Below are 27,763 nucleotides of genomic sequence, written 5' to 3' on the forward strand. Positions count from 1 at the left end.
CAAACGCCATATAATCTGCGTTGCCTCGTTATTCCCAGTATCAAACAGTACACTTCCTTACTAACTGCTGCGTAGATTGACGGACTGTCTAGTCCTCGGCAACAATCTCCTCCGCAACGCTTGATGTAATTCGCCGGGACACACGCCCAAATAGACACTCCCAGAGGTCGTCAGTGGCAACCGCCTCGCCTGCATTCTTATCCCTGCTCATCAGTTGGTTGAGATGAGCTTGCTCTAGCTCCAAAGTGTTCGCAGCCTCCAGGGTAGGCTCTTGGACCTCGGGAGTGGACTCCTTGGACTTTCCTTTGGAATTCTGACCCATGTGTTCCATGCGTCGCTTGACCGACAGGTTGTAGATCGATTCCTCTACAGAGCCCTCAATCAAATATAACCAAACGGTTGTCTCGTTCTTCTGACCAATGCGGTCTACACGAGCAATCGCCTGCAATTCAAGCGCGGTATTCAGTAGCGGCTCACACAAGAAGACGTGGCTGGCGTTAACGAGGTTGAGCCCACTCGAATTTGCCCGGCCATGAAGCATGAAACACTCAATGCTAGCATCTTTCTGGAACTTCATAATACCATTGGGCCTGTCGATTGCGGAGAAGCCGATCTGATAGCGGCTAAATGCTTCGCCCAAGATTGCCAGGAAACTTTTGTATCTACAAAACGAAGTGTTAGTGGACAAATCCAAAGGGGGTTCATGACACTGGACTTACTGGGTGAAGATGACAGACTTGGCACCAGGATCAGATTCCCTCAGCCATAGTATATGTCTGACAATCGAGTCGACCTTTGTCCCAAAGGACATCCTCAATAACTCAATGTCATTGATTTGAGCAAGTTTCTCGGTGCTGAAACGGGAGTAGATGCCATTTGTTTTGGCAGCCTCATCTTCCTTCACTCCAGGCGAGGCAGAAACTGGGGTCTCATCGTGTAACTTCAACTCTCTTGGCTTGAGAGTAATGTCATGGAGTTCGGTGAGTCGAAGCTTCCTCTTGCACATAGGGCAATTATGATGAGCCTTATGCCAATGCTTCATACAGTCTTTGCAGAACTGATGGCCGCACACTGTCAGAACTCCAATGGTGAAGTGTGACTGGCAAATGATGCACATCCGGGGCTCGTTAGACTTTCCGCCGTCCATTTTGAGATTCAGCACTAGAAGACACATTGTTAGTGTGAATCAAGGTAAATGCATCGGGAAGAACTCACGATATCTGTGCTTTGCCTTTGAAGAATCCAGCTTTCTACGGTAATTATTCTCGCTCGCGATGCAGGAAGCCACGGCCGGTCCATCATCAGGGCCTTCATAGGGGGCAACACTGTCTGACACTGCCTGGAGTTGTCGATAGTACTCAACCCTGGCATTCATGGCACTTGTGAAGCGGTCGGTCTCTCGTTCCAAAGCTGTGGCCGCTTTGGTCTGAGCGGTGATATTTGCCTGTGTTTGTTGAATCTGCTTGGTCACAATCCCGTGCTCAAGGCTTGCCCGACCGCCGCCGTCCCTTGGTAGCCTCGAGGCAATAGCTCGTAACTCGGCAATGGCACGACGAAGTGAACCATGCCTGACTGGGGACGGCTTCACTGAATCCCTGGCGTCATTGAGAGCCAGGAACTTCTCTGGGGCTGGACCATCGCCATTCTCTGCGGCAGTCAGTGAAACGTTGGTCTCATGCCTGACCAACGCATTTTCAAGCCCTGAGATGGCGTCCTGACGGTCAGCAATGGCGGCACGCAGGATTTGCACATGGACGATGAGTTCCTCTTGAATCTGCGTGGAGTCGGTGAACTCTTCACCAGTGACCTCATTTTCCGCCTCTTCATCGATCAGTGCCTGACAGAGCAAACTGATGAGAGCCTCTCTCCATTCATCAATGCGATCTGCCTGCTCATTAAGGATACCATATAGTTCTTCCAATGTGTCAAGCGTCGGGGCGCTTTCCAGTCCCTTTGGCCCGCTCAAGGTAAGTTCTGGAATTTCGACGAAAGACTGGGTTTCGGCTTGGCGTCCCAGCCTGTTCATAAGCGACATTGCTCTAGCATGACTTTCTGACAAGATCTCTCGTCGGACCTCCTGAGCCTTGCTGTACTCTTCGTCTTCGAGTTTCTGGTACTTCTTGAAGTCATCCGAATCCGGTTCGGTCATGTCGGTGTTGCTCTTGATTTGGAACAAGGCGTTCGCACAGAAGAACGTGGCTTTATGAAGGACCTCCAGAGCATGCCGAAGTTTAGTGCGAGCCTCGCCAACAAGAGCATTTGTCGCGCCCTCATCAACTTCGCCTTGATCGCTGGCTTCCCCTTCTTGAACTGCGGCAGGAATCCCCCCTAATGGCGCACCCACGGCAGCTTTCACCTCCTGCCGGCATTCAGCGACGAGATTCATAGCATCCACCTTGACCTTCTCCCATATCTCGAGAGCCTCTTTGACCCTAGGACTATTTTCGAGCATTTGGCCGCGTGTAAGCCTGGCCTGTAGGTAGGCTCGATGATCGGCTCGAATGTCGTTTTCGCTTTGCTCAATCATAGCATCCAGGACTTCGTCGACTGTCCGCATAGGTCCGACTTTCCGACCAGTGCCGCGTATCTGAACGATTTCAGGATGGAGAGCTGCCTGCCGTAAACGGTTAAGCCACGTTCGCATCTCAGTCTCGTTCTTTTCTGGTGTCCAGTCGGGCTTCACAGGGGCACCAAGGAGATCTAGTCCACAACTCTTGGCCATAGTCTTGAACATCTCGCTATAGTATTGCTCCTCCACGGCGGTGAAGGGCAATGTAATGACGTATCGCTTCTGTGGCGGCACCGTGATTTCGTGTCTGACAAGTTGTTTGGTATGGCGCAAGGCAATGCTTCCGAACAGAGACCTAAAAAGAGGCTTGTGTGACTCCGTCAGAGCCTTCCAAATCTGCGGAGATGATGCATAGGGCTCGTAGCGCAGAAAGCTGAGCAAACCGTGGAGATCTTTGACGTCGTTCTTCACAGGTGTTCCAGTAACGCCCCAAACGTTGACACGAGGAAGTACTCTTGCTACGATAGCTGCACCGCTCACTCCACCCTCAATCATCTGAGCTTCGTCAAGACAGACACGCCACCAGGATATTCTCGTCAGGGGCGACACCAGACGGTCGTATTTTCTCTCTTGGCGCCGAGATCTGTCAGGGGGTTTCAAAGCAAAGTGTACCTCTGCAGATAAGACTGGATATGTGGTAATGACCACGTCGTACGAAGCCAAGTCAGCACGAAGATGATCCTCAGTCCCCAATTTGACATTCTTGCGTCCCGGATAGAATTTGACTTGTAGATGAGGTGCGTGCCGTGCAAGCTCTGCGATCCACTGGTTTCTTAGTGACTCTGGCGTAACGATCAAAGTTGCGCCGGTTGTCAGAAGCTCATCACCCTCTCGCGTGACAATGTGACTATCGGTCGGGGGTCGGCGATGTAGCGCGACCAGGCCGATGACTTCGAGAGTCTTGCCAAGGCCCATCTCTTCAGCTAGAATCCCTCCCCGGATGTCCCGCTCTGCTTGCTGAAAAGCTGTCAGGTCGGTAGTGACGACATGATACAGGTCGCTGACGTAGAATGATTGTCCGGATCCCCCTTCAGTTCGAACTTTGCGGAAGCTGTGTGCGATATCGGTACCCAAAGGAGGGGGCAGCTCCTCAATGTTCGAGCCTGATTCCGCGCTTGCCCCCCTCCAACGAACACCTTCCCGGCCGAGAAGCCATTGAATTGTCTTCTTCTGGTAAGGGTAAAGTTTGGCCGTCAATTCGGGGATATCGATCGAAAGCGCGTGCTTATCGTCGGCGGGTGGTACGTGAGCTGCCTCATAGAAGTCCAAGGGGGACCAGCTCTGTTGTGTCGAACTCGAGGCGGATGAGGCGGTTTCGTCGTGTAGAAAAGTATTGAGGACTCTCTGACTGACTTGACGCTCATTTGCGGATCGCAGCCAGCTATATGGTGCCTTCGTTTCATTCCAATAGATCCTGAAGCAAAACACCACGGAGAGAAAATCTCCTTGAGGGCGCAGTGCGACATCAACTTCCGCCCAGACATCGCCTTCGCCATGAGTTTTTTTCCCTTTCTGGGCAAAGACATACAGACAAGCTGCCAGACGCTGGTTGATGGAGTTCGAATGAGTTGTGACAGAAATGTTGATCCACGGCGCTGACGGTTTGATGCGAGAGGCAATACTAAACTCATTCGATTTGTCTTCGACTAGTTGCAAATGGGGTCCAATATTGTGTCGAGTAAAGGGAAGTGTTTTCTCGGGGCATTTTCGTACGAATTCCAGTTCTTCATCAGCCACAAGAAGCGCTTTCACGTCTTCATGTGATCGCTTCAGTCGTTTTGCAGACGGTTCAGTCGCATCATGGTCTTGGGGTTGAGCCTCATCATTGGACGGGAGGTTCTGCAGTTGGTGAATAAAGTCAACCGGCCAAGGTTCTAAGAATGTTAGTCAGAATACACATGCTTCCCAGCGAAGGTCGACAAACCATGAAATGAGATTGCAGTGGTCTTTGGGAGCGGCCTTCCACGGCGAGCTGTCATCTTTGTGCGAGCCATGGTCGATCTTGATCGCTGTCGCTCACACTCTTGTCAACGACTTCACCGGGCCTTAAGTATGTGCTGGAAACATGCTTGCTTTGTCGAAACTGTGTGAACAAGCAGTAAAGACCCGAAAGACGGATGGAATAAGAGTGTGGCTCGTATTTAGTGATTCTGTTGTCCCTGAAAATAAATTGGAAGAAGAGGAGAATTTGAGGAAGGTAAAGCGCAATATGCGCTTCAGACTTGGAAGGAAGGAAGCTCCTCGGTACTTAGCTTAATCGATAAGCAGGCAGTAAGAGGCAAAGTCGCGTCGCATTGTCTCCAAAGTCGCCTGGATTTTAGCGCGAAAGATGGAGGGGCATTGCTAATTTAGCGGAGCTTCAGTGGCAGAACGAACCTCGGCGGACCATGACAGCATGGGTGACAATTCATGGCCAAAAAGGAAGGCGGTCAAGATCGTGTGCACAGGCCACAGTCCATCCGAGCTGAGCGGCTTACATAAGGCAAAGTTATCCCGATCCTTAGCGTCGTCGGAACAAAAATTGGGAGACAGTGGTCGAGGAACATCGCGAGACCCATTGATTTCGACGACATCACCCACGCAAGCTCCAAGTTGGCCAAGCATCTAGCTTGAGAAGCCCACTTGTCTAAACTGTATGCTAAATAGCCCAAAATACTTGTATACGACGACCAATTGATGCTAATTCTCTCTCAGGTCAACATGAGAGCGCCAAGGATCCAGCAGTTTCTGAGCCCCTTCCTCCACAAGGCCCCCGTTGCGCCGACGTGCCAGGCCAGATGGCTTCATAAGACGAGAGAAATCCCCCCCGTCCCGTCACCGATACCCCTCGTCCCCGATGTCCCGACTCTCCTCAAGGTTCTCGGCCGCGGCCTGAGCCAGCACGTCGACAAGTTCCCGACGTGGGAATCTCTCTTCACCCTCTCCTCGACACAACTCAGAGAGCTCGGCTTGGAACCGCCACGGACGCGACGCTACCTTCTCACTTGGCTCGATCGATACAGGAAGGGTGCATTCGGTGCCGGCGGCGACTTCAAGCACGTGGAGAACGGAGAGGCCTACCTCAAGGTCGTGCGCGACCCCAAGACAGACAAGAAGCTCGTCGTCAACGTGCCGGCGGGCACCGAAGTGAGCAACGCCGCTATCGAAAAGCTCACGAGACCGTCAGGATATACGGTTCGCGGCTCGCACACGATCTCTGGTCCCAGCGCACTGCCCCTGAAGGCCGGCGCGGGCGCAAAGGTCGTCGTGTCTGAGGGCATGTGGGAGCACAAGCAGGGTCACAAGGTCGATGGAGGTGAGCGCAGAAGGGCAGAGACTCGCTTCAGGAAGCGCATTGCCGCGCGCAAGGCCGAGAGGGAGGCTCAGGGTCTACGATAAATCGATTAGGGGTTGCGCGACTGTCCCGTTTTCCAGCCTCACACCACTTGACACCACCAACTGTACTATATTCATAGATCTTGTACGATACGAGGTTGAAAATTGGACAGCGATCATCGACTGTCTGGACCTTGAAGTCAAATCTTCTGAATGCCCTTCGGTTCTATTGTTAGCGTGACAGTATAATTGTTCCGTCGGGGGGTTTTCCGGCGAGCAGCTCGCCCTCCGATTCGTCCCAGTTCTCTATTTTGGAAGGGGATGCTCGTAAAAACGATGCAGACCTGTTGCTAGCGCATGAGCTACAGCATTAGGTACATGACCTGTTCGTCTGACCGTCTAAAGCTCAGAATAACTTGCGCTCTTATTTGGCCTCTCTGGGGGAAACTGCATCAGAGCTGAATGTTGATCGTCGACAGCGGACCTTGAACGACCATTATTAGACTTGTATGGTTCTCGCGAATCAACCAGCTGCGGTCGGTCAAGGGGGCCATAAAATTGCCGCGGAGATGCCGTTGTCGAAATGTGAAGACGGGAAAGACCTAGTCCTCTCGTTACCAGTCCACGGCTCAGCCCCTTGTCAGTAGTCCACGGTAACATGTAGGCAGCGATGGTCAGACAGACTTGACAGGTCAAAACTGCAGCTACGTAGGAATTCTCTATTCTCAGGCCACGGCTCCTGGGTCGGTCGCTGAGAGGTATCGGGCCAACTTTCGGGCTGCTTACTCTCTCATCTGGCCAAGCCAACTTCATCACGCATTCTGTAGGACTAGGATGTACTGCTGAGGTAAATTCGAGGCTAAAGATAGGAGTCCAATAATCACAAGTTGTCTTTCTGCATTGTAGAAGTCGTCATCGTCACCGTGGGTCGCCGGGTGCTATACATTAATGGACGTCGTCAATTATTTACTTGCCACTGGGGTTGGTAGCATATGCTAAACTCGGAATGCCGAAGCACAATCAGTTTACACTATTTTTCATACTCATAGAGATGAATCAAATCGACTTTGTGGATTTCGATAGAAAGCTTGCAACAACAATAGGGTCCGGGTGCAAACAGTGTTGTAAGCTCACCATGAAGAATGAATAACAACACCAGAGCATAGCTTTCAGATGAGAAAGTAGACAGTGCCTGTGAATTATTCAAGTTGCCCCCGATAGTATGCAAGGAAAGCCCCAAGAGTCGGGATGGTATCGATTTCACAACCAGATCGAAGAGCTTACCTTCTGTAGGGCTGAACATGGCTACTCTACCTCGAACTGACTAACCCAAATCATACCAGTCGTATATCTATGCATAAAAGAACCGCATTTGAGGCGTTCGTCTAAGTAACTGTGTTAAAGTCACAGTGTTTGTCGTCAGAGTCGTGAGGGTTGGTGGAAAATCCCTTTACAACATCTCCTTGATCAAGGTGCCAAGCACAAGGCGCTTTCTGTTATCAGTAAGGCATTTTCCTCCCATGGGTTGTAACCGGGCAGCCCCTGTGCTCAACCACAGATTTTCAGTCAACCTCATGCAGGCTGAAGCCACTATTCTGCGGATTTGCAACCACCAAACTTGCAAACATGGGGTAAATGATAGTAGGACCTGCCATACTTGGAGCTTTGCATACCGAATGAGTCTAACGGTAGGAAAGTATCAGACGTGATGTGGTCACACACCCTCTGCCTCATTGTGCTGGCGAGGCCAATACTGCATCGGCTACCGAAGCTTTGGTGTTGTCGTATACCATGGCTACCTTAGTGATGCTCAGTCGCGGCGAAGCAACTAGCTATTTGCGAGGTTAAGAGTCGGTGCATACTCATGTTAGTCGAACGGCACGGCCCCGCGCCGACGATTGAACTTATGACTGGTTATTCTTGCGTGGCCATCCTTCTGACACTAGTATGGAGCTTACTGTAGTACCAAGCTTGTGCACTGCGAAGTTGTGCTGACATGCTGGAGGCAATATGAAAGAAGGTGATGAACGAATTCAGAGCTGCCCCAATTAGGAACCGTCACCCATTTAATACTGGATGAACCAGACCACTTACGTGCCTAAGTTGACGACACGAACCACCGAGAAACCTGCTTACATTTTGAGCATCCGTCATTGTTGGCCGAAGGTAACCCACGCTGACCTTGGCTTCTGGGCAACGGCTTTGGCCCAGCATCAAGATTCTTCAAGTCTGTGATATGCTATGTAGATTGTGAGGTAAACATCCCGATGCGAATGGCACTTATACCTACCCTTCCTTTCACTACTTTCCTATCCTCCATGATGCACCTTGTGATACGGCACGCCTTTCTGATGACGAGCTCTCTGTATGCATCTGTGTAGACTCGAAAGAAGCTGCCAAAGATGGCATAGTAATGATTCCATGCTATTTTCATCGTGCGCCACGCCAATAGCAGCACCTACTGTAACGTATTTACCGTTAGACATGCTGTCGGACTGGCAGATCTATAAGCGGGTACGGAAACCGGTTGCGACACGGAGACGGAAAGAGAGATAGTCGGCGTGTCTGCGACAGGGTGCCAGGTGCCACATCGTCGTCCTATGAAAGAGTCGGTATCGTGACAGACCCTGAATTAAGATTTCAGGCAGAAACCTCCTTTAGACCCTTTTGAGCAAGGGAGCAGGTGAACTAAAGGCAGAGACGCATACAACCCAAGTATTATCATTCTGTTATGATGGTCGCCGTGAGCGAGTCTATTAGACTTGTGGCGTTTTGTGAATGGTTGTCCCCATGCAAGCCTCCTAGGCAGATACCTCAGATGGAGCTACACGGCTGAGACCGAGCTCGTGGGACACCACGTTGAGTCACCGAGGATTAGGAAGGGCACCTCATCTGCACCATTGTCACATCGGTTGCTTCGCTCGCGCAGTAGATGATTTTTTCTGCTTTCGCAATTTTGGGATCCAACGACCCAGCAGTAAGATTAAGTAGACGCGGTTAAATAGCACAGCAATTTTGACGATGGCGGCGTAATCAGTCCCGCTCAATCGCCCGCCCATCTCCGCCAGGGCGATAGTGTGGTCCGGGCTCCCATGTTAAAGTCCACTGCATAAGTCCCCGGGTGGCAGGCGACTCGTCAGCTAAGCCACGCAATCTGTCAAATCAGCGGTCTACCTTACGAAGTACACTAAGAAATAAGGGTTTAAACAATTACTGGGGTGTTTTTTTGCAGAAGCTCGCTTTGCAATGATGACATATTCGTGGTCAACAGCAAGCAAAGGTCCATGCTTCTCTGATTTAAACTTGTCAGCTAGTTCGCCTGAGGTATCTTACTTCGTAAGGAGTTCATCTCCACTGGCCGAGAGACCGAATTGTAGGAAAGTGGAAGTTGGCTATCATGAGATCGAGCACCTACCTTACGTTTGCAATGTTCCTTGCTATTGCCCCGCTGGTTTTCCCAGCATGACCAGACAGAGTGTAGATGGAGAAGAGAAGGAGTCCCGGATTACAGAACCAGAAAGTGAAGGGAGGAAAGAGTGTTCAATAGTTGACGAGGAAGGAAACAGCGTGACCCACCTTGGTGACATCAACCCAGTTAAACATTGCTTTCCACGCCAGACAATTAGACCAGCCATTGAGTCTCCAAGCGAAGTTGAGGCTTTTGGCTTTTCCCAAAAACACCCGACAGCGGGAATTTACAGTGCACACGCGCCCGGCGCCAGCCTGCTGTTCAATGACACCTGACATTCAGGACGATAAATAACGCAGCGATTTGATTGATCAATTGAGATATTTTCAGGATCTGACAGTCACGAGGGCAACCAAAGCCACGGCAGAAACCTGCCGTACGAATCCATTTGACACGACGGTCTACTATCGGGTGCGGACCAACCGAGTGTTTTTCGCAACATTGCTTCTGTGAGGGCCGTTAGGGGCAATTCCTGGGTCTATCAATAAGCTTAATCCTCACCGTTCCGCAGGCAAGTCGGAATGTTTCGCACCCAGGGCACGCTCCCCTCCCTCGGAAGCTGGGCCGCACACGGCGGCGTCTCGAAGGATTGGAAAGACGCTACTTCGTACTCCGTACACTACCTTAGGTACGCTCGCCGTCGCTTATTCCTTCGCCCAGACAAGAGACCAATGTCGAAAGGGAATACAAAGAAAAACGGAGCCAGGTCTCTACGAGTGACTCATTTGTCTGGCGCAACAGGGCCAGCCTCTGTCAGACGCGAACGAATTACACGCCATGCCGTTTCGTCAGCACTCACGTACCTTTGACAAAACGAGGGTGTCGAACTTCAAACTCCGCGAAAGACGGCAGATCGGCTACTGTTCTTCGTACTTGCGGAGCTCAAGCTACGACTCATCGATCATATGGACAACGACACCCTTTCTCTCAACGATCAAGTCCGAGGTTCGAGATGCCCTTCATCCCAAAGCCTGCCTTGCTATAGGAGTTGGGATGACGGGCGCAAGTCCCGCCCAAGTTTTGCTATGGCTGCACTCAAACGTTGTCTGACCAAGTGCTTTGGGGTCGGGGATTGCAAGGGAGACGCCTCGATTCATCGAGAAGGGGTGTGGCATCCAGTACCGGGCGAGAGGTGTCCTATCAATCAAGGTCAACTAGCAGCTACGCGGCCGCGAGTAGGTACATAGCTAGACTGTATGCGCATGCCATGCAGGTCGACCCCCCCGCACACCATCCATCCCTGGTTAACACGCACGTCAGGCACAAGCAACAACGTTGCTCTTGGGCGAATGGGCACACTCTACTATCGACCTAGGGCTGATGGCAAATTTGGAGCTGTCGATTCCCCAAACTTTCGGCTAGATGCTGGTGGAAGCTGCTCCAGCGCGTTTGAGCTCTTCTCATTGCGTTGTTAGGAGGTGCATGTACCCGCAGTCATGTACAGATTGCGAAAGCTTGGTTCGAGAGTGACAGCCCACTCACCCATTATCAAAGTTGATTTTGGGTGAGAATCTTGTCTTTGTCTACGTAAATCCTGACGTACCAACTTCACGAAGCTACCCCCCTTCAATACGTAGTTCCGAAGACGAAGAGCCCTCGCAATCGTCCTCGACGTCGCCGGGGCCCTGCTCGCTTATTCTGCCCCGTCTCATCTCGTCCTCCTCCGGCCTCTTCCAGACTCCACCCCGGCCCCCGGTCTCTCTTCGAAGCCTTACCTACCGGAGCGATTCCACGTGGAACTTGCGGGTCCCTCCTCCTCGAGTGCTTGGTCATCTGCCTCGTCTTGGCTTGGACTGGTTTCCTATGAGATCAATGGCACATTCTGAACCCGCTGACGCGCGGAAGTCATTGCGACTTCTGTCCTTTGGACGTCCAATATCTCTATCCACACTGGCTCATCGTACTTCGTGTCCAGAGACGTAGGCATCCGTCACAATGGCCTCCAATTGGCCCTCCCGAGATCGTTCTCGGCGGCGCCCCGGGGATTACCCACCCTCCTCCGGGCTTCACCGACCCGTGCTATGCTTTGCTGCGCGTCCAGCATTTTCTGCCTTCTTCCTTTTACCAACATCCCGGTCTCGAAGGCAGTCTTGCCAACCGCCTCAGCTCGTCGCTGCCCCCTTGCCAACTCCCGTCCCCGTCTACTTTGCGGCTGCTGCATTGCCGTTGCCACACCCCCAGCCGTACCTTGACCCGGTGTCGTGGACTCCTCGCACTCCCTTCCCGTAGTCTGCCGCCCCTCTTGCGGGTACGGCTTGATGGGGCCCATGGAGGAGGTAGATGGGGGGTGTTCCGCCCCGTCTGTGCTTAGACTTGGGAATCTTATTCTGCACATTCCTTGATGGCGGCTTGCATAGTCCTGCGTCACGACGCGGAAGCCATGGGCGACTGACCGCGTCTTGGGTTGCTTTCGAATCTGCCCTACTCGTTACGTGAGGCTGTCTAGGATCCCCCCGTTGAAAGTGGGTGCTCCCAACTTTTGGTACGAACGCTTCTCATGCCCAAGGTAGCATGGCTTGTTCTGATGTGTGGCCTGGAAATTCCGGGTTTTGATATAAGAGTGAGGCTTCTTCCCTAGCTTGGTGGCGATGCTGTTAGTACAGACAGGCAATATCACATAGACTTACACTTACACCCTGTTCACAATACTGCCGTTACCTCCCCCACAAGCCTTTGATACTCCACACCCGTTTTCCCTTCAGACATTTCCTTGATCTATACCAAGTCAGGGTTACGACCAATCACGTAAGGGAATATCTTATACAACACAAGTACAACTGAGCTGTACGTGTAGGATGTCAAAACCGTTGGCGGGCTCTTCTGACGAACCAAATAGTCGTTTCAGCCTCGTATTGCTGTGGAAGAGAACCACTTAGCTTAGAAACTCACTTCTCAGCGAGGGGTCTAAGAGACACTGCCGCAACAGTTGGCATCCTCTCACGGCCAAGTGAGCCCACAGCTCTCTCAGGAGCCGCCACTTGAGCGCAGAACAAACAGCACACTTCCTAATCTGAAACCCGGAAAATAACCGCAACATGTCATCCAAGGCTTCGAAATCGTCGGAACAAAGCTCCAAGAAGCACCACTCCTCAAAATCAAAGTCAAAGTCAAAGAACGACGACTGGGCAGAAATCACAGACCCCGAGGAGCGCCGCCGCATCCAAAATCGGTTGGCTCAACGTAAATTCAGTACGTCCTCTTTCCATTCTCCGGATCCCTCAGCCAGGAGCACCCCCGGAACATGAATTTTGAGTCCTCGAAGGGGGTAAAACAGCACAGCAGCACAACTAACACGCACAACCACAGGGAAGAAGAACCAAGACAGCAAAGAAAAGGCCGACCGCGACGCAGACAACGAGACCAACGCTAAGAATACGTACGAAATCGCCTCGGGCTCCTCCGATCCTAGCGGTGCCGCCGCCGGCGGCGCGGAAGAGGGAGCCGAGTCCGGCCTTCCCTGGGGTAGCATCAACATGAACCACGTCATCACCCGCGGCCACGAGCACGAGAGCCGTCGGGGCAGCGGCCGCGACGACTACGTCAGAGAGGACCCGTATTACATGACCAACTACGGCAACGGCTACACGGAGGCGTACCAGCCGGCGGCGCCAGCGAGTTACGGGAGCAGTGGCGGGGAGGACTACTACTACGGCGGCGACTCGCCGTATTATTTGGATTATGATCAGGGCGGGGACGTGAATCAGGGGCACCACAGACGGTGAGAGAAATCTACAACTCCCTGTAGAGATTGACTGTATTCTGATGACGAGTTTTAGGCGCTAGTTTGCGATTACTTGGGACACTCTGGATAAGCTACGAAGGCACAGGCGTTTGGGTTGGGATGGGCTGGGCTGGGTTGATTTAGCATACAAAAGAGGGGAGAAGGCGGGCGCGTAAGACATTCTTAATTCGTCCACGGGATGGGCCCTACACCTTCACCTCCTTTTCTTCTGTTCGTTTTTTCATTTTACACCACTCATCCTGTCTTGAATCCCCGTTTTTGGAAATAAAAAAAGAAGTGAATGGATAATGGATGTAATCCTATGGAGGGGTTGATGACTCCTTGGCTTTCTCAGCATGGAGTTCAACGGGGTCTGGGATCTAATGGCGGACGAAAGACACGACAGTAAAGATTCACCAAGACGGGTCCTGTATTAGATATCACTCTCGACCTTTTTTGTATTCAAAGGCAAAACCTCTCATAACTCTCAAGCACCCTATTCGAAATAGAAACCCAAGAATAGGAAACCTGTACCAGCTCTGGCTCGCTCTGGAGCAAAGATGAGGGTGTGATCATCGACGTTGCATGTGCCACTCACACGCAGTAGGCTAATCTAAGTGAGGGAAAGTCTGCTGTAGAGTCTAGGGGGGCAAGAAAGATCGGTATTGAGTAGTGAGCTGGTTTTGCCTACACTATGTCAAATACTGGAGTTGAAAACATGACATTCAAATGACTGTTACCTGATTATATCCATACTGAAGATGGATTTTGTGGGTGGGGAACTAGTTCAAGGCGTCGCCATGTTGTTAAACGAGGACGCGCATCATTCGCCGTTGCTAGACATGTCATCGTCTGAACCCGAAATTTGAGACTGTGTCACTGGGTGACTCTAGTGATGTATAGAATGCACGGAGACCCTTCAGAGTACCGCCGAGACACGGCAGTTTCTATCTAAAGCTGGGGCTGAATAACCCTTTGACCCTCGTGTAAGTCGGATCGCGTGACGGCAGGTCTTGGCGTAAGTTATGCATAGTTAGTAGCGATTTCCCGCGACAGATAGCCTTGGCTGATGGTGTGCATGCCTAAAGCTTCGTAGGAGGCGTCGAGGCAGGATGCGCGTGTGAGACTGGCAGAGGTAGTGTACTAGTTAGAGAGGTGACTGATGCCAGGAAGACAACATTTACGTGAACAAGGTACCGTTGCATAGGCTGGATTCAGGATAGTGACACAAGGTTGTCGTAGGCTGAGGCAACTAAAGGTATACAGCTCCAGAACAATCAGAAATGCTCTTCACAATCTTGGAGCACCGTACTGCCGGTAAATCGGGCAGTGCTCGGCGGTACGGGAAAAGAGGGGCCGTAGTCTAGTTCCTGACCTTTCTGTCCCGTCACTCCGGTTAAGGCAGGTCAAAGCTTCCAGGGACCAAAGATCAGTACGTACCTCCTAGACTGGTCCATTTCTCGGAATCAAACACCCCACCTTGCAGGGATCTAGCATCAAGATTGTCTCTTACCGCCTGACAGAAAGCGATCCCGCCCAGAATTTTGTGCTCATTGCACCTCCACCAGTCGATCGCAGCCCGGCAGAAAAAAAAAAAAAAGACCCAGCCACTTCTGCCAAACGCCCGAAGGACAATCGGCCAGTCCATTGTGATACCACCCGAAAACCCCGAACACCTAGATACGCAACGAAATCGGGACAGCATGGCGCCAATCAAAGAACCCGTGGTTCGGAGCGCCGAGGGTTTGAAGTCCCAGACCGAGGGCAAGGGTAAGACCCCAGCCGCCTTGCGCGCCGGCGCCCACCAACATCACCTGCACCCGACATGGCTAACCGCTTCGAAATCCCACAGAGAAGAAGATTGAACGCAAGCGCAACCAGCACGAGAGACGTGCGGCCGCCAACAAGGAAAAGAAGCAGCTCAAGGCTGCGGCCGAGAAGGCTGTGCGCAAGGAGAACAAGGACGAGAAGCGGTTCAACCGCATGCTGAGACGGGCTGATAAGCTCGAGGCTCAGGCCAAGAAGCTCATGGCCGAGGCTGCGGCGGCGCGCGTAAGACACGCGGCCATGGCAGAACAGAGAGCGGTAAGTCCACGAGATAGGATGACGGCGATTGGAATACCCAATTCATAGGATTCGGGATGCTGATCATGCGGTTTTGTAGAAGAAGAACGATTCAGAAGCCGGTTCTTCCTCAGACTCATCCTCATCATCATCTTCTTCCTCCTCAGATTCGGATTCCGACTCCGACTCAGAGGCGGAAGAGACCAAGGGCGGCGCAGCTGTTGAACAAGACGAGGATGTCGACATGAACCCAGAGTCACCAAACCCCAGCGCACAACTCCGCGCCGAAAGCGAGGCGAGAGCCATTACCCAGGAGCAGGAGATGGAGGTTGACGAAGAGGAGGAAAAGCCTAAGAAGTCAAAGAAGTCAAAGAAGAGCAAGAAGGTCGAGGAGGAGATTGAAAAGTTTGCGGAACCCGAGGAGCCAACCCCGGCTAAGAAGGAGAAGAAGGATAAGAAGAAGAGCAAGAAGTCTAAGGCCGTAGAGGAAGCTGAGGAAGAGGTCAAGGAGTCCAAGAAGTCTGACAAGAAGCGCAAGCGCTCAAGAGAGGAGGATGAAGACGACTCTGATGGCGGTGTTGCCATTGCCGAGGAGACCCCCAGCAAGAAGGTCAAGAAGGACAAGAAGAAGCAGAAGAAGGAGGACAAGAAGGAGAGCAAGGCACCTGCTGCGGACAACGCTGCTGCTGCCGAGCAGTGGGACGTCGGACACCTGGGAGGAGGCGCAGACCGTCAGCAAAAGTTCATGCGTCTTCTGGGTGGCGGAAAGAAGGGCGCTGCGGCTGCGGCTCCTCAGGTCTTTGGAGCCAAGGGCAAGCGTGATATCAACAAGATCACCCAGGAACTCGAGCAGCAGTTCCAGGCTGGTGTGCACATGAAGTACGATGCTGGTGGCCAGCGTCGCGGTCTTGGTGCGTAAGTTATGGGATTTCTCAAGACGAGGAAGCTGGTGTGGACGCAATAGGTTTTTGAAGCTGTATTCACGTGGCTTTTGTTAGTAGCTCTGGCGTTCATGTTGATGAGGCCGTATGGTCAGGACCAAACAGGGAACCCAAAAAGTCTTTTGATGTAGAATAAAAAGTGAATTGCTTTTCATCGAGGTGATTGCTATCAAAGAGCTGCCTCTGAAAGGAGGAGAAAATGAAATGAACGGATAACTTCAAATACAGTACGCCGTTAACCAGGTGTTCTTGCTTTCCCACGACGAAGGACAAGAAAGCGATGCGTGGCGTTTTCTTTGTACAGACTTGTTCCCACCACTGGAAGCAAGGTGCTGTTTGGGGATATGGGCTCAATCCCTCCAAGTGTTCCAGGAAATTAACACTCCCCCCTTTCCCTCTCCACTGCCGAGGGGAGACTGAGCTGCGTCCTTGTCTGACCGCATCCTCCCCTTGCAAGCAAAACAATACTGCGATTGTGTTTGAGCTCAAGTCCTCAGAGGAGGCTTGCTCGGAAGAAGCGAGTGCGGGCTGAGAAACCACATTGGTCATGCAGCCTCCCCTGTTCTGCGGACTTTTTGTCTCGTTCACACACTCATTCGCTTTTGTGACTGAGTACGAACATCGGCCGGGTCAACTTAGAAGCCGAACATGCGAGAGAGGACCTCGAAGACAATACCACCAAAGACGACGAAGCCAAGGAGGACTGTAGAGAGAGGAAATATTAGCAACTGCTTCCAAACACAACTGGCAGCCTTTTCTCTTGGGAAGGCAATTGGGGGTGATCGCAATTGGAGACGACAGAAAGCGAATTGGGACTACTCACTGAGCCAAATAGGGGAGATGGGCGACTTGGGCGCCTCCTTGGTGCGCTTCTTGATCTGATCCTCGGACTTGCCCATGCGGGACTCGTTGTCCTTAGCGAACTTTGCGTTTGCGCGTCTCTGTTGGGGTGTTTGCGCCTATGGATCAAGGAGTGTCAGTAAGGTTATGATTGTGTCGTAAGTGTATCCTAGTACGAAGCTCGAAACCGTCAAGAACCACTGGTCTTGATGTAGCGGTGCAGCGAGGGCTGTGTTGGAAGTTGCATACCATTGTGGTGATGTATGTGTGGATGAGTTATGAAGGGGTTGCGGCGATGTGGTCTGCCCGATGCGAATTCTTTGGTGATTTGCTTCGTCTTTCCGGTTATTCGGTTTCGAAGTTTGATTCGTTATATAGTGCGCTGGAAGAGGTAGAGGTAGACGTGGTGTTTGGTCGTGTGTGCGAGGCGGATCGTTGTCGAAACTGTGTCGAGAGAAGAGAAGGGAAGCTGGTTGAAGGGACAGATTGCGCGAGGGAGCTTTCGGGCTAAGAGCGGTTGAAGCTAATTACCACGAGGGGAGGTGGTAAAGGTGGTTTGCCGTATTACATACTCCGTACTCACCTGCCTTAGCTTCCTAGGTACCTTACCCGCTAAGCGCGGGCCCTCCACTGCTCATGTACCATTCGTACCGGCCCTCGTACCGGGCTCGTACGGGAATTGCTCTTCTCCCTTCAGGACCTCCAGGCGGCCACCACCACCTCCACTCTAATACCCTCTGATTGTTCGGGACATGGTGTCGTCAAAAAGACGTACGGGGCCATTGCCTGTTCGGGGCCAGGGGTGCCGAAGCCCATGCGCCGCTCAATCAGAAGGGGACCTTGGAATGAGGTACCTTGACCCCTGGAAGAAGGCACATTGCCAAATGCCACCTGTGCCACACGTAAGAGGCGGGATCCGCAATGCCGTAGGGCGGTCGACGCGCTGCCGGGTTATGCGGGGGATACGCGCACCGCCACAGATCGGCGCGGCGCGGCGCAGCGCAATCATTCGAGTCTTCCGAGGACGGGAGCTTTTAGAAAACGGACGGACCTTACAAGCTACCAACGAAAGTGAACCACAATACCTACGGAGAAACCTGCGACCACTCTCAATAGAATACGGATTTTTCTGCGACTAATCCGCTCAATCAGCCATCACACGATCCGGGGTACGAACTGTTACGAAGCGACGACCGATCGACGAGACCGCAGCCCGTCATGGCCGCGCGCAGCAGCACCATGATCCTGAGCAGAGCTCTCCGCTCCCAGCGCACAACACAGATGCCCCGCGCAGCATCGCGGCTCTATTCAACATCAGTAGATGACGAGAAGAGGCCATCCATTGTGGTTCGTGCTGTCCCACCTGCTCCCTCCTGCGACAGCTGTTGCACCCTTTTTCTGGCAGAAGAACCCCGACGACGCTGACACGGGAATCACAAACAAACAGGGAACATTTTATAAAACGTTTACGCGGCCTGTCCTCAAAGTTCTCCTGATGGCGACCCTCACATATCAAATCGCCTACTGGACCTGGACGAAGCTGGAACAGGACGAGATTCGCGGCGAGAAGAGCAAGGAGATTGAGAGTCTCGAGGCAAAGGTCGCAGAGTTGCAGGCAGGGAAGGGAACGAAGGCCTAGAGACATGGCGAGGGCGAATGGAAGAGATCCGAGACGAATCAGAGAGACGCACGGAATCAGTTGCGGTCTCATAGGATCACAAAGGCCGAGATCGGCACGAGAGAATGGAGCCGGACGCCTAGATTGGCGGAAGAGAACATCGCTTCCACTCTCGTCGCAGGGGAGACGGGGTAGCCGATCAGCAATGCCGATTCGCCAGAGGTTCCAGAAATGCGGTATCAAGGCCTAACGGCCAAGTACGTGAGCGACACTCAAGAGGTGGGGACTCTTGACTGTTGTCAAGGACTGGATACGTGCTCGAAATGGGTCTGAGCAGTACGTCGAGTGTAAAATACTGTACTCTACTGTTAGCAGGTTCCTATCGTCCTGCAAGGACATCAATCTAGTCTTATCAAAATTCACAGACGAACGTAGATAGAGAAAAAAGTCTGTAAAATTATCTGATCTTCTAATTCTCTGACAGTTCCTCCCAGCACAGCCAATACAGCCATGAACATACGCAAGGACGGCTTTGTCCCAACCTTCAAAGTAGATGTCGTGTCTTAACGCCGATGCCATGCAATTCATCCAGAAAACCCTCATTACTTTGTCCCGTTGTGCCCCTTACCCATCATACCAAAGTCGGCCGTCAATCTACTAAAAATGAATACCCTCTGCGGGATCGGTCATGTCACCCCTTCTCGTCCACCTAGAGTATGGCTGCACTGAGTGTACCAAGAATGAGAGCCGATAGTAGACCCCATGAAACTGATAGCAATGAGGACTCAGATGGATTGTGCACGGCGCCTGGGTAGTTGCAGGTCAGACCATCGCCCTGTTCTGCGTAGCTCGAGTTGAATATGTCATCATCTGGCGTAGGACAGTTGAAACCAAGCGACGCCGGGCAACTTTGTACCAAGTCATAGCAAAGGTAGGCGCAAGGGAGAATCTCCCTGTACGGGCCTGGCTCAACCATCTCGTCGATGAGGGGGTTTCTCGAATGCTGATTGACTCTGTTGGGATACAACTCTTGCTGGGCGACTGGTAGAAGAGTTCCGTTCGGGAATGTCTGGTTCACGTTCCTGACTAAGGAGAAGTTGGTAGGACTCGTGAAATCCTCGCATCTCGGAATCGTCACCGAGCAGAGCCACTTCTTGTATGCCGTCTCACAATCGGAGCAGTTTCGCGCGAGGGAGTACTGCTGTACTGCTGGCGCTTCGCAGGCTACCTGTGCAAGCTGTTTCTGGAAGTTGGCATACATATCCCGAGCATAGTTGTCGTAGAACTGCGCAAGCTGAGTGATATTCATCTTGTTGGAGTTCGCGGGCACAGCGTATTCCGTCTCATTGCAAAATTGCAGGTCGGTGACGATTTTGCAATTCTCCCCTACACACAGAATCAGTTGCTGATGGCACTGTTGCCCTGGCAGTGTACATACCATCTTTGGTCTCGAAGGGCGTCGCTTCGAAAACCTTTCCGCCGCCGCCACTCTGAGCGCCGTCTTGACGTTTTCTCGAAGAGGATGAATTGCTTGTGCGGACTAAGATGCCCGAGTAAAGAGCACTCGCGTTGAGCCCGTTGAAGAAAAATTGCTGCTTGGGCAGGTTCCCGGCGCCTCTCGTCGTCATAAGAGTGCTGGCGAGGTTGCCAAATTTGCCACCCTTTTTCGCAGCGATTTGAGCGTAGTTCTCCAATCCACACATTGAACGTCTAACACCTTTAGTTGTGGGCTGTTCTCGGTTCTCGACGAACATGATGAACGGGAGCCCGGACCCCATGATCTCCTGAATCAACGTCTCATTTTGGGAGGTCGTTAAGTTCTGCGTCGTCAGGAGTGCAGCGCTAGAGTCACTGTCGACCCAGAGAAGCTCGGAAGGATTTCCGTCAAAACTGTGGAAGAAATCGTCCGTCGACGCCGCGACATCAAAGTTCCAGTCTCCCGTGAATTTGTCGGTATCCTTTGAGGGTGCGCCTATTCCAATGAAGACGTCACCTGTCGCATTGACGCTAAAGGTTGCCGCGCCTTCTACAAAGGCGACCTCCTTCTGTAGAGTAGAGTTCTGCCCTGGTCCAGGTGTCTGATTGTCCTGAGACGTCGAGATATACATCGTGATTTGTGGCGCATCCTCCTTTGTGTTGTTCGCCGCACGCTGTGGCTGTATACACGTGGTCGCTGAGATGTACACGGTCCTTCCCTGAGCTTGCCTGCGGCGTAGGCCACGCTCTTCATCCTCTGGCTTGACGCCTTCGATGCTGACTAGCTCCGGTGAGGTGGATTCATTGCTGCCTTCGCGAGGTCCTACCATGAACGCCTCATCTGTCCCATCGAAGAAGTTGGCGAAGATGGTGATAGCTTCAAAGACAAAACTCTGGGTCGAGTTCCCCGGGACATTGCGGTTGACTTTGACATTGTTCGTTAGACCCGTAACACCGGCAGGTGCTCTTCCAATGATACTGCGGTCGAAGGCAGTGAATTCGGGCTCGTACGTTGGCTCGAGACTGCTTCTTTGCTCGAGACTGTCGTCGAGTTGGACGTCGTCAAGGATTGGCTGTGTAGCGCCGCTCAGTTCGGCAGCGAGGGCGAAGGTGGGCGTAGACAGAAGATAATAGAGAACGATGAGCAGCAGCGACGCAATCAGCGAGGCCGCCAGTCGCGATTGCAGAGGGCTAAGCTGCATTGTGTGGACATGCCCTCCGGGGGCAGATGCCGTTGAATCTCCTCTTACCGAGACGCCGCTCGCTATGGTAAGCTTTCGCCGGCGAGTCGGTGAATCCGGGTGTTGGCGGGAATGCAGGTTACGCTCAGCGAGGGTCGATATGTCGTTATGCTTGATCGCAAATTGGCTGTATCCACCAATTCATTCCATGAAAGCGCGTCTATCGACGGAGCGAATGTCGTCGTGCTGCGTGCAGCCTGTCGAGCGCAAAGGATGCTACGAAACAGGTTAGATGGACGGAAAAGGCCGTCGACGAAAAACGGGCAAACGAAGGCTGTCGAGGTATGGCGGAGTTGGACTTGGAGAATTCAGAAAGGGAGGGAAAACAGCCTTTGTCGTTTTACGAGTTTCACATCCCAAACAGCTGAGAGGCGGGCTACAGGCACACGCCCTCTCAAGGCGGCTCTAAACGGCCAACACACGCTGGAGATCCCGCAGAGTCGATGTAGGAACAGGGGGGTTCAACCCGGAAAGTGTGGGGGACCCCTTTCCAGTTTCCGCGTCTCGGGATCCTCGGCCAGCCCGCTGGGGCTATCCTCGCCAATAGTCCCTGAAAAACCCCCCTAGGCTAAGGTTGCTCACAGCGGATTGGCATTTGGGCTCATGGGCCAGGTGGCGGCGAACTTGGCACCCGCCCGCAACAAACTCTCCCGTGCCATCTCTCCGTTGGACTCAGGCATTGAACTCGCGGGTCAAAGTTCACGCTACACCACATCTTGTGCTGGCGGGCTCGATATCGAGGCCTAGCCAGCTGAATGAACCGCTTTTCTGCAACAAAAAGCGAAAAGAGGCCGAAAGACCAGGGATCAGGAACGCTGCAGATTGCCCCAAATATGCCGCCTCGCTGCCTCCGTTAAGTTGTTCCGGTGACGTGCAGCAATTCCAGTCCGGATTCTTGCGTCAATGGGGCAACGAGATGACAGCGGGCAGCAGCAATGACATGCCGACTGGTATGAGAAATGCTCGAATCATGGTTCCTCTTATGACCTCCACAGTCTCGGACTCGACTTTACCCATGCGAGACGGTCTTGTACGACGCTGAGCAGCAGCGTTGGTATGCGGTTTATGTCAGGGTCTAACACCTTTGATGCAAGATGCCCACTCGACGGCTTGTTGCTTTAGTTGCCCATGACAAAAGAAACATGTATAGCATCTCGACTATCTCTTTGTCTCGAAGCCACCACACTTAATCCCGCACAACGCTTGTATATGTTTCCACATTTTCACCAAGGAACCGATTTCAATGGGAGAACGGTGGCAACGCATGTCGCACGATAGTTTCTTAGCATCATGTACTGACTCTAGTCCATTGCAGAAGTCATTGACTCCGTATTCCGTAGCATACAGTAACTTTAAATGGGGTAACAGGAACTGGTTTAACCGTACATCGTGGCTCTCGCGTTCCTGGAGCCCCCGACCAAACCTAAACAAGCCATCACCGTTGTCTGATAGGGTGGTAATGCTAGCCTCTGACACTCCATCCCGTCTTCTTTGTGCTCTAGGTCGCTGCATAACGTCCATTTGACGAGCTTGCGATTACCACTGGGATGAAGCCGGGCCAGCTGTATAACTCTTTCAAGGCGGATCTCTCAAGGCAATCGACCTATTTGATGAGCTGGCGCCGGGGCGCACTTACTCGGCCTTGCCAGCCTGAGCACGGAGGCCGGAAGCGGTGGAGGCACCGGCGAAGTGCTTGGCGAGCATGGGGGAGAGAAAGGAGTTGAAGATAATCTCAGCACCACTATCGCCAGTTAGCGGAATCTATCACGGGTCGGATTGAACGGAACGTACCGGAAGGTGGGCAGAGCGAGCCACAGCAGGAAAACAAACTTGAAGGTGAAGTAGAAGGGGAACCAGTAAACAACGTTCACCAGGCTCTCAGCAACGCTATGGTATACGAGTTAGTTTCGAAGCTCTGTGACGGACCGGAAAGGAACTGACGTGAAGAAGGCAAAGACAACCCAGTACTAGAATCGACGTTAGCAAGGTTTGGGTGTCAATAATTGCGGGGGAAAGTTGCAACGTACTGTCAACCACTGGGTGTCGTCCTGCTTGCTGGCGGTGAACAGGGCGTTGAGGGAGTAGTAGCCAGGAATGACAAAGCCGGCGAAGTTGGTCAAGAGTTGACCACCCAAGTTGAAGATGATAAGGAAGAAGTAGAGAGAAGCAACGCCGATGACGGCGTAGGCCTTGGGAACGTTGGTCGACTTCTCGATGTTGTTCAAGGCGGGGTACTTGGACAGCTATCGCAGACATCCGGTTAGCAGACGTGTCACATACGTCTTGTAGGAGCTGGAGGAGGCTGAATTACCTCACGGTCGAGCTGGCCGATGTAGTTCTGGACGCGATCCTGGGCAGACATATTGACGGCTGAATAGGAGCTTGGTTGGGTAGCAAAAGCTGTGCGTTAATGCGCTATGATAAGGGTTAGGACTAGGCCAGGTTGCAACAAAAGAGATGCCATAGGGCTCGGTGCGGGCAGCGGAAACTAACAGTGGTTTGATGAGCGATGTGGGTAGCTTGTAAAAGTCCGCAAGATGCTGTTGACGATGTCAGAATGTAAGGTTCTTGACAAAATTACTGAGAATATGGGGTTGAGTGACCTTGTGTCTGTGTTGGAATTAGCAGGTGAAAGGGAAAAGGCCGGATGACGACGTAACGTGTGCAGATCTGGCCAGTAGGAATGGTCTGGGTGCCTTTGCGTCGAGCTTCAGTCGGGGCTAATGGGGGTTTGGAGAGGGGCACAAGCACGAGACGAAGTGAGCACGGCGTAGCTGGTTGTAGCTCCCAGTTGCAACCGACTTTGTGTGCCGGGCAACTTTGCCCTGGGATCCATGTCCTTCGTGTTAGCGGGTACTTTGTGTGGCCATGGCTCGGATGGTGTCAGATTTCGCAGATTTCGGTCTTGAGTCTTCAGCCAGCGAGTGTGTTGTTGGCGGGTACGGCAGGGTATGGTGGGTATTTACATATGGGATGCTACCGCCTGTCCGCACCTAGGTACCTAGCCTACCGTACGGTGAGATAAGATAAGAGCACCCGAGCTCCCTTGCCTTAGCGAAGGTGGGGAAGACTCGGACCCGGATGTTTTTGGCTGAGGTGCATTGCTGTTGTGATTTTTTGTGTTGATGCCTAACGTCCAAGGCACAGTACACCTTGAGAGAGAGGAGTAAGGTACCTACGTACGGACGGGAGTATTGTTGCTCTTTGAAGCTGAGTGGACAGATCTGAATGTGGCTTCTCCGCGTGTTTGGAACACAGTAGCGTGTATACGTACCGACGCCAGAGCCAAATAGCCAGAAACAGACAAAGTAAGCAGACCCCACATCACAGACTCATGGGCGCACTGGCCAATTGGAAAACACAAACACGACCAAGCTGTTACGGGACTGGCTGCTCCAGGTTGTTTGGGAACCATCCAATCCGCGGCCATGGAAGGATGCAACCACACGCTGCAATGACTGGCCTTTCTCATCACGTGAGTCGCCCAGCCACGCCAATCCGTTGTTCCAAGACCTGAGTGGAGGTGACCAGCCGAGCCTTGGTTGTCAAGTCAACAAAACAGTGGAAAGCCTCCCAAAACATTTCCCACATCCACACTCTGCTCCTGGTCCTGCTCTCCCCCGACCACGTCCTTTAAGATCTCGACGCTCACCACGGCGCACCGCGCTCTTCAAGGCTGCAGGGATTCCGGATTACTCTCACGACCTCGACGCTTCTTCTTCTTTCCTCACCCATTTGTCCTTGCTCGGCGCACGTTGACTTCTTCATTGTTTGGAAACGGCGTCCTGCATGATCCGTGTGTTTTCATCGCAAAACAACAACATCACATCCTCACCGAGCTGACAGACAACGACCAATGGAGCACGGTACGATCTATAGCCTCGCCAGGCTTGCTTCACTGCAACAAGAGCATTTCTTTCCCCTGTAGTTCTTGACTGACGGTCTGATATAAACAGACCACCTCTCCCAGGCCCTCAGGGCGAAGAAGAGACCTCAGTCTCGGGCCTCGACTGCTTCGGTTCACAGCATCTCAACGCAGCCTACTATGGAGCAACAACAGTTTGCCGACGCGCCTGAACTGTACTCGGCACAATGGGTCAACAACGACCAAAGACAGCAGAGAAGCCTCGCTCCCGCGTCGCGGATCACACCAGAGGAAATGATGCTTCATGCAGCTGCTACCCAGATGCAGAACGCCCGCGAATACTCGATGCCGCCCGGAATGAGTGCCTCCATGAGCCAGCCCAGCGCTCACATGGGCCACTCAATGTCTTTTCAGCAACATCCCATGCAAAGACACCCTTTGCCTTCCGAGAGTTTTGCCAATAACAGCTTCACCGACGACAGCCAGATGATAGATCGTGATGAGGACGGCGATTCTTTGGTTGGAGCTATGGGCATGCAGAAATCTAGTTCCGCCAGATCCAGTGCTAACAACGAGCTGGAGATGCGTCACCTTTTCAATGCTAACAAGCACCGCGGCCTTCAAGATGTTGCCGGCGAACTGCACGGCAATGAGCGAGGCCCCAACTCCGAACGCACCCGACAAGTCTTTGCCATGCTCTGGATCAACTCTGTATGCACCAAGGGAAAGGGATCTGTGCCTCGAGGACGCGTATATGCCAACTACGCGTCTCGCTGCGCCACCGAGAGAATTACAGTCCTCAACCCAGCTAGTTTCGGAAAGCTTGTCCGTGTACTCTTCCCAGGTCTGAAGACGAGGCGACTTGGCGTGAGAGGAGAATCAAAGTACCACTACGTCAACTTCTGCTTGGTTGACGACCAGCCTGACCTCCGCGAACCCGAGCCTCACATTCCTCTGGCTATCTCCGAACCCCCCCGTTCTCAAAGCTTCAGCGCGGCACCCGTCAAGGCCCAGCCTGCCGCTGCCGTCTTGCCATCACCCGACGCTGCGAAACGGCCAGAGAGCCCAGCTCAAGCGACGCATCACACCTCGAGGTCACATAGCTTCTATAGCCATCCAAATGTGACCAGCGCGGATCATCTGAACTCATCGGCATCGAAGACCTCATTACAGTTCTCGTTCCCCTCGGAAGCGGATGAGCTGCTTCTTCAATCTAACGAACCTCTCGCGCTACCCCGGATGGAGCCTTTCCTCCCCAGTGGAACTGACCCAGATGCTGCCAAGAGCTTGTCTGCCCTGTATAGATCGCATTGCACTTCCCTTGTGGAGTGTGTTCGCTACTGCAAGGAGAAGACGTTCTTCCACCTTTATACGTCATTCCAGGGCACGTTGACGATGCCCGTTCAAAAGCTCCTCGGTCACCCGAGCCTCGCCCCTTGGATTGAGGAATGTGACTTTATTCTGTACCAACGCATGCTTAGAATCATCTCCGGGCTCACGCTCCAGGTCGTGCCCAAGCCAGTACTGGATACGTTACGCGGCATCTCCGAGCGCCTCGTACCTCACATTCGAGAGGCTTTCCAGGGACAGCCGCACCACGTCATCCGAGCCAAGGAGGCACCGGCAACTATCTTTGCAGCTCTTCTGGACCGAGCTCTGCGGGTCAACCTTACTGCTCACGCAGCAGCCAACATGCTGTCCAACCCGGCCAACCGCGATCAGATGTACCTCGACTGGATCACGATGGTGCGTGTGCGCAAGGTGGCGGAGTGTGTTCCCACACGTGGTATGGATGACCTCGTCAACTTGCTCGTCACCGAACTGCGGGATCTCCTTAGCCCCATGAACGTCCCTTGGGAGGTGGAGTGCTTGACGGTCTATGGCGACATTGCCTTGAGAAACGGTCGCCAGCCCGGCGTCGAGAGCGCAGGCGATCCTAACGGACAAAATGTTTTGGAGCGATGGGTTGGGTTCCTCAAGTCCCTTCCGATACGGTTCCCTTATGCGTCTCACACTGAGATTGTCTACGCCGTGCAAAGAGTGGGCACAGCTGTGATGCGGGATCTTACCATGGCTCAAGGCAAGAGTTTCGGCTCGTGGTGGGTGACGAAGTGCTGGATCGACGAGATGACTTGCTTCCTTGCCGAGCAGGGTGGTTTTCTTCAAATGAAGACGTCAGGCGCGTCAGCAGCCGTGGCCAACCCTCAATCGGCAGCCCAAGAGTCGAACCGCCAAGGATCTCGGTTCAGCGCGGGTAGCGAGGATTTCAATTTCTCGAGTCTTCCTCAGGCACAACCAGACAAGGCGCCATTCCCACCATCAACAAGCCAGGGCCAGGTCGACTCTGCGGATATGTCGGCGGGAAACAACCCGGACGACAGCGGGATCGGCATCCGGACACCGGAGGAAGACTTCCCGATGGATAAATACACCTTCTCGCACTCGGAGGTCAATCAAGCGTTGCTTGCCAACGCTGAGTTGCAACAATGACGAATGGAGATCGGATTCTAGTCGCACCTGGCCAACCAGGTGTCATGTATCGATAGCCGCCTGTCAGACAGTCTCTTGTAGAGGCTTGATGCCAGAAGAGGACTGTCGACAACAGTGCGATGACGATGGCACGACTGCACGATTGTATGAGCGC

At 52.8% G+C, this 27,763-nt stretch overlaps 9 protein-coding genes across 9 annotated transcripts; 5 read left to right on the plus strand and 4 right to left on the minus strand.

Annotated features, from left to right (window-relative positions):
- Positions 1 to 88: 88 nt before the first annotated feature.
- On the minus strand, positions 89 to 4,563 carry CCOS01_01094 (SNF2 family domain-containing protein; the record flags this gene model as incomplete). Its single annotated transcript, XM_060449290.1, has 4 exons — positions 89 to 662; positions 720 to 1,161; positions 1,216 to 4,443; positions 4,494 to 4,563. 4 exons carry the CDS (start codon positions 4,561 to 4,563, stop codon positions 89 to 91), a joined length of 4,314 nt encoding a protein of 1,437 aa, XP_060320728.1.
- Positions 4,564 to 5,269: 706 nt separating this feature from the next.
- On the plus strand, positions 5,270 to 5,947 carry CCOS01_01095 (IGR protein domain-containing protein; the record flags this gene model as incomplete). Its single annotated transcript, XM_060449291.1, has 1 exon — positions 5,270 to 5,947. The coding sequence occupies one exon, from the start codon at positions 5,270 to 5,272 to the stop codon at positions 5,945 to 5,947; it is 678 nt and encodes a 225-aa protein (XP_060320729.1).
- Positions 5,948 to 12,388: 6,441 nt separating this feature from the next.
- CCOS01_01096 (uncharacterized protein) lies at positions 12,389 to 13,075 on the plus strand (the record flags this gene model as incomplete). The annotated part of the gene is made up of 2 exons (XM_060449292.1): positions 12,389 to 12,542; positions 12,660 to 13,075. The coding sequence occupies 2 exons, from the start codon at positions 12,389 to 12,391 to the stop codon at positions 13,073 to 13,075; spliced, it is 570 nt and encodes a 189-aa protein (XP_060320730.1).
- A 1,702-nt stretch (positions 13,076 to 14,777) lies between these two features.
- Positions 14,778 to 16,057, plus strand: CCOS01_01097 (uncharacterized protein; the record flags this gene model as incomplete). The annotated part of the gene is made up of 3 exons (XM_060449293.1): positions 14,778 to 14,844; positions 14,927 to 15,159; positions 15,239 to 16,057. 3 exons carry the CDS (start codon positions 14,778 to 14,780, stop codon positions 16,055 to 16,057), a joined length of 1,119 nt encoding a protein of 372 aa, XP_060320731.1.
- A 657-nt stretch (positions 16,058 to 16,714) lies between these two features.
- Positions 16,715 to 17,171, minus strand: CCOS01_01098 (uncharacterized protein; the record flags this gene model as incomplete). Its single annotated transcript, XM_060449294.1, has 3 exons — positions 16,715 to 16,782; positions 16,903 to 17,038; positions 17,118 to 17,171. The coding sequence occupies 3 exons, from the start codon at positions 17,169 to 17,171 to the stop codon at positions 16,715 to 16,717; spliced, it is 258 nt and encodes an 85-aa protein (XP_060320732.1).
- A 966-nt stretch (positions 17,172 to 18,137) lies between these two features.
- CCOS01_01099 (uncharacterized protein) lies at positions 18,138 to 18,558 on the plus strand (the record flags this gene model as incomplete). Its single annotated transcript, XM_060449295.1, has 2 exons — positions 18,138 to 18,266; positions 18,325 to 18,558. The coding sequence occupies 2 exons, from the start codon at positions 18,138 to 18,140 to the stop codon at positions 18,556 to 18,558; spliced, it is 363 nt and encodes a 120-aa protein (XP_060320733.1).
- A 688-nt stretch (positions 18,559 to 19,246) lies between these two features.
- CCOS01_01100 (calcium influx-promoting protein ehs1) lies at positions 19,247 to 21,215 on the minus strand (the record flags this gene model as incomplete). Its single annotated transcript, XM_060449296.1, has 2 exons — positions 19,247 to 19,923; positions 19,976 to 21,215. The coding sequence occupies 2 exons, from the start codon at positions 21,213 to 21,215 to the stop codon at positions 19,247 to 19,249; spliced, it is 1,917 nt and encodes a 638-aa protein (XP_060320734.1).
- A 1,671-nt stretch (positions 21,216 to 22,886) lies between these two features.
- Positions 22,887 to 23,616, minus strand: CCOS01_01101 (HVA22 family TB2/DP1 protein; the record flags this gene model as incomplete). Its single annotated transcript, XM_060449297.1, has 5 exons — positions 22,887 to 22,995; positions 23,046 to 23,141; positions 23,196 to 23,221; positions 23,282 to 23,497; positions 23,566 to 23,616. The coding sequence occupies 5 exons, from the start codon at positions 23,614 to 23,616 to the stop codon at positions 22,887 to 22,889; spliced, it is 498 nt and encodes a 165-aa protein (XP_060320735.1).
- Positions 23,617 to 25,110: 1,494 nt separating this feature from the next.
- On the plus strand, positions 25,111 to 27,609 carry CCOS01_01102 (RFX DNA-binding domain-containing protein; the record flags this gene model as incomplete). The annotated part of the gene is made up of 2 exons (XM_060449298.1): positions 25,111 to 25,120; positions 25,211 to 27,609. 2 exons carry the CDS (start codon positions 25,111 to 25,113, stop codon positions 27,607 to 27,609), a joined length of 2,409 nt encoding a protein of 802 aa, XP_060320736.1.
- Positions 27,610 to 27,763: the final 154 nt, after the last annotated feature.

This window comes from Colletotrichum costaricense (genome assembly GCF_030867565.1).
Source record: "Colletotrichum costaricense strain IMI 309622 chromosome Unknown Scaffold_1.1, whole genome shotgun sequence".
NCBI classification, from domain to species: Eukaryota; Fungi; Ascomycota; class Sordariomycetes; order Glomerellales; family Glomerellaceae; genus Colletotrichum; species Colletotrichum costaricense.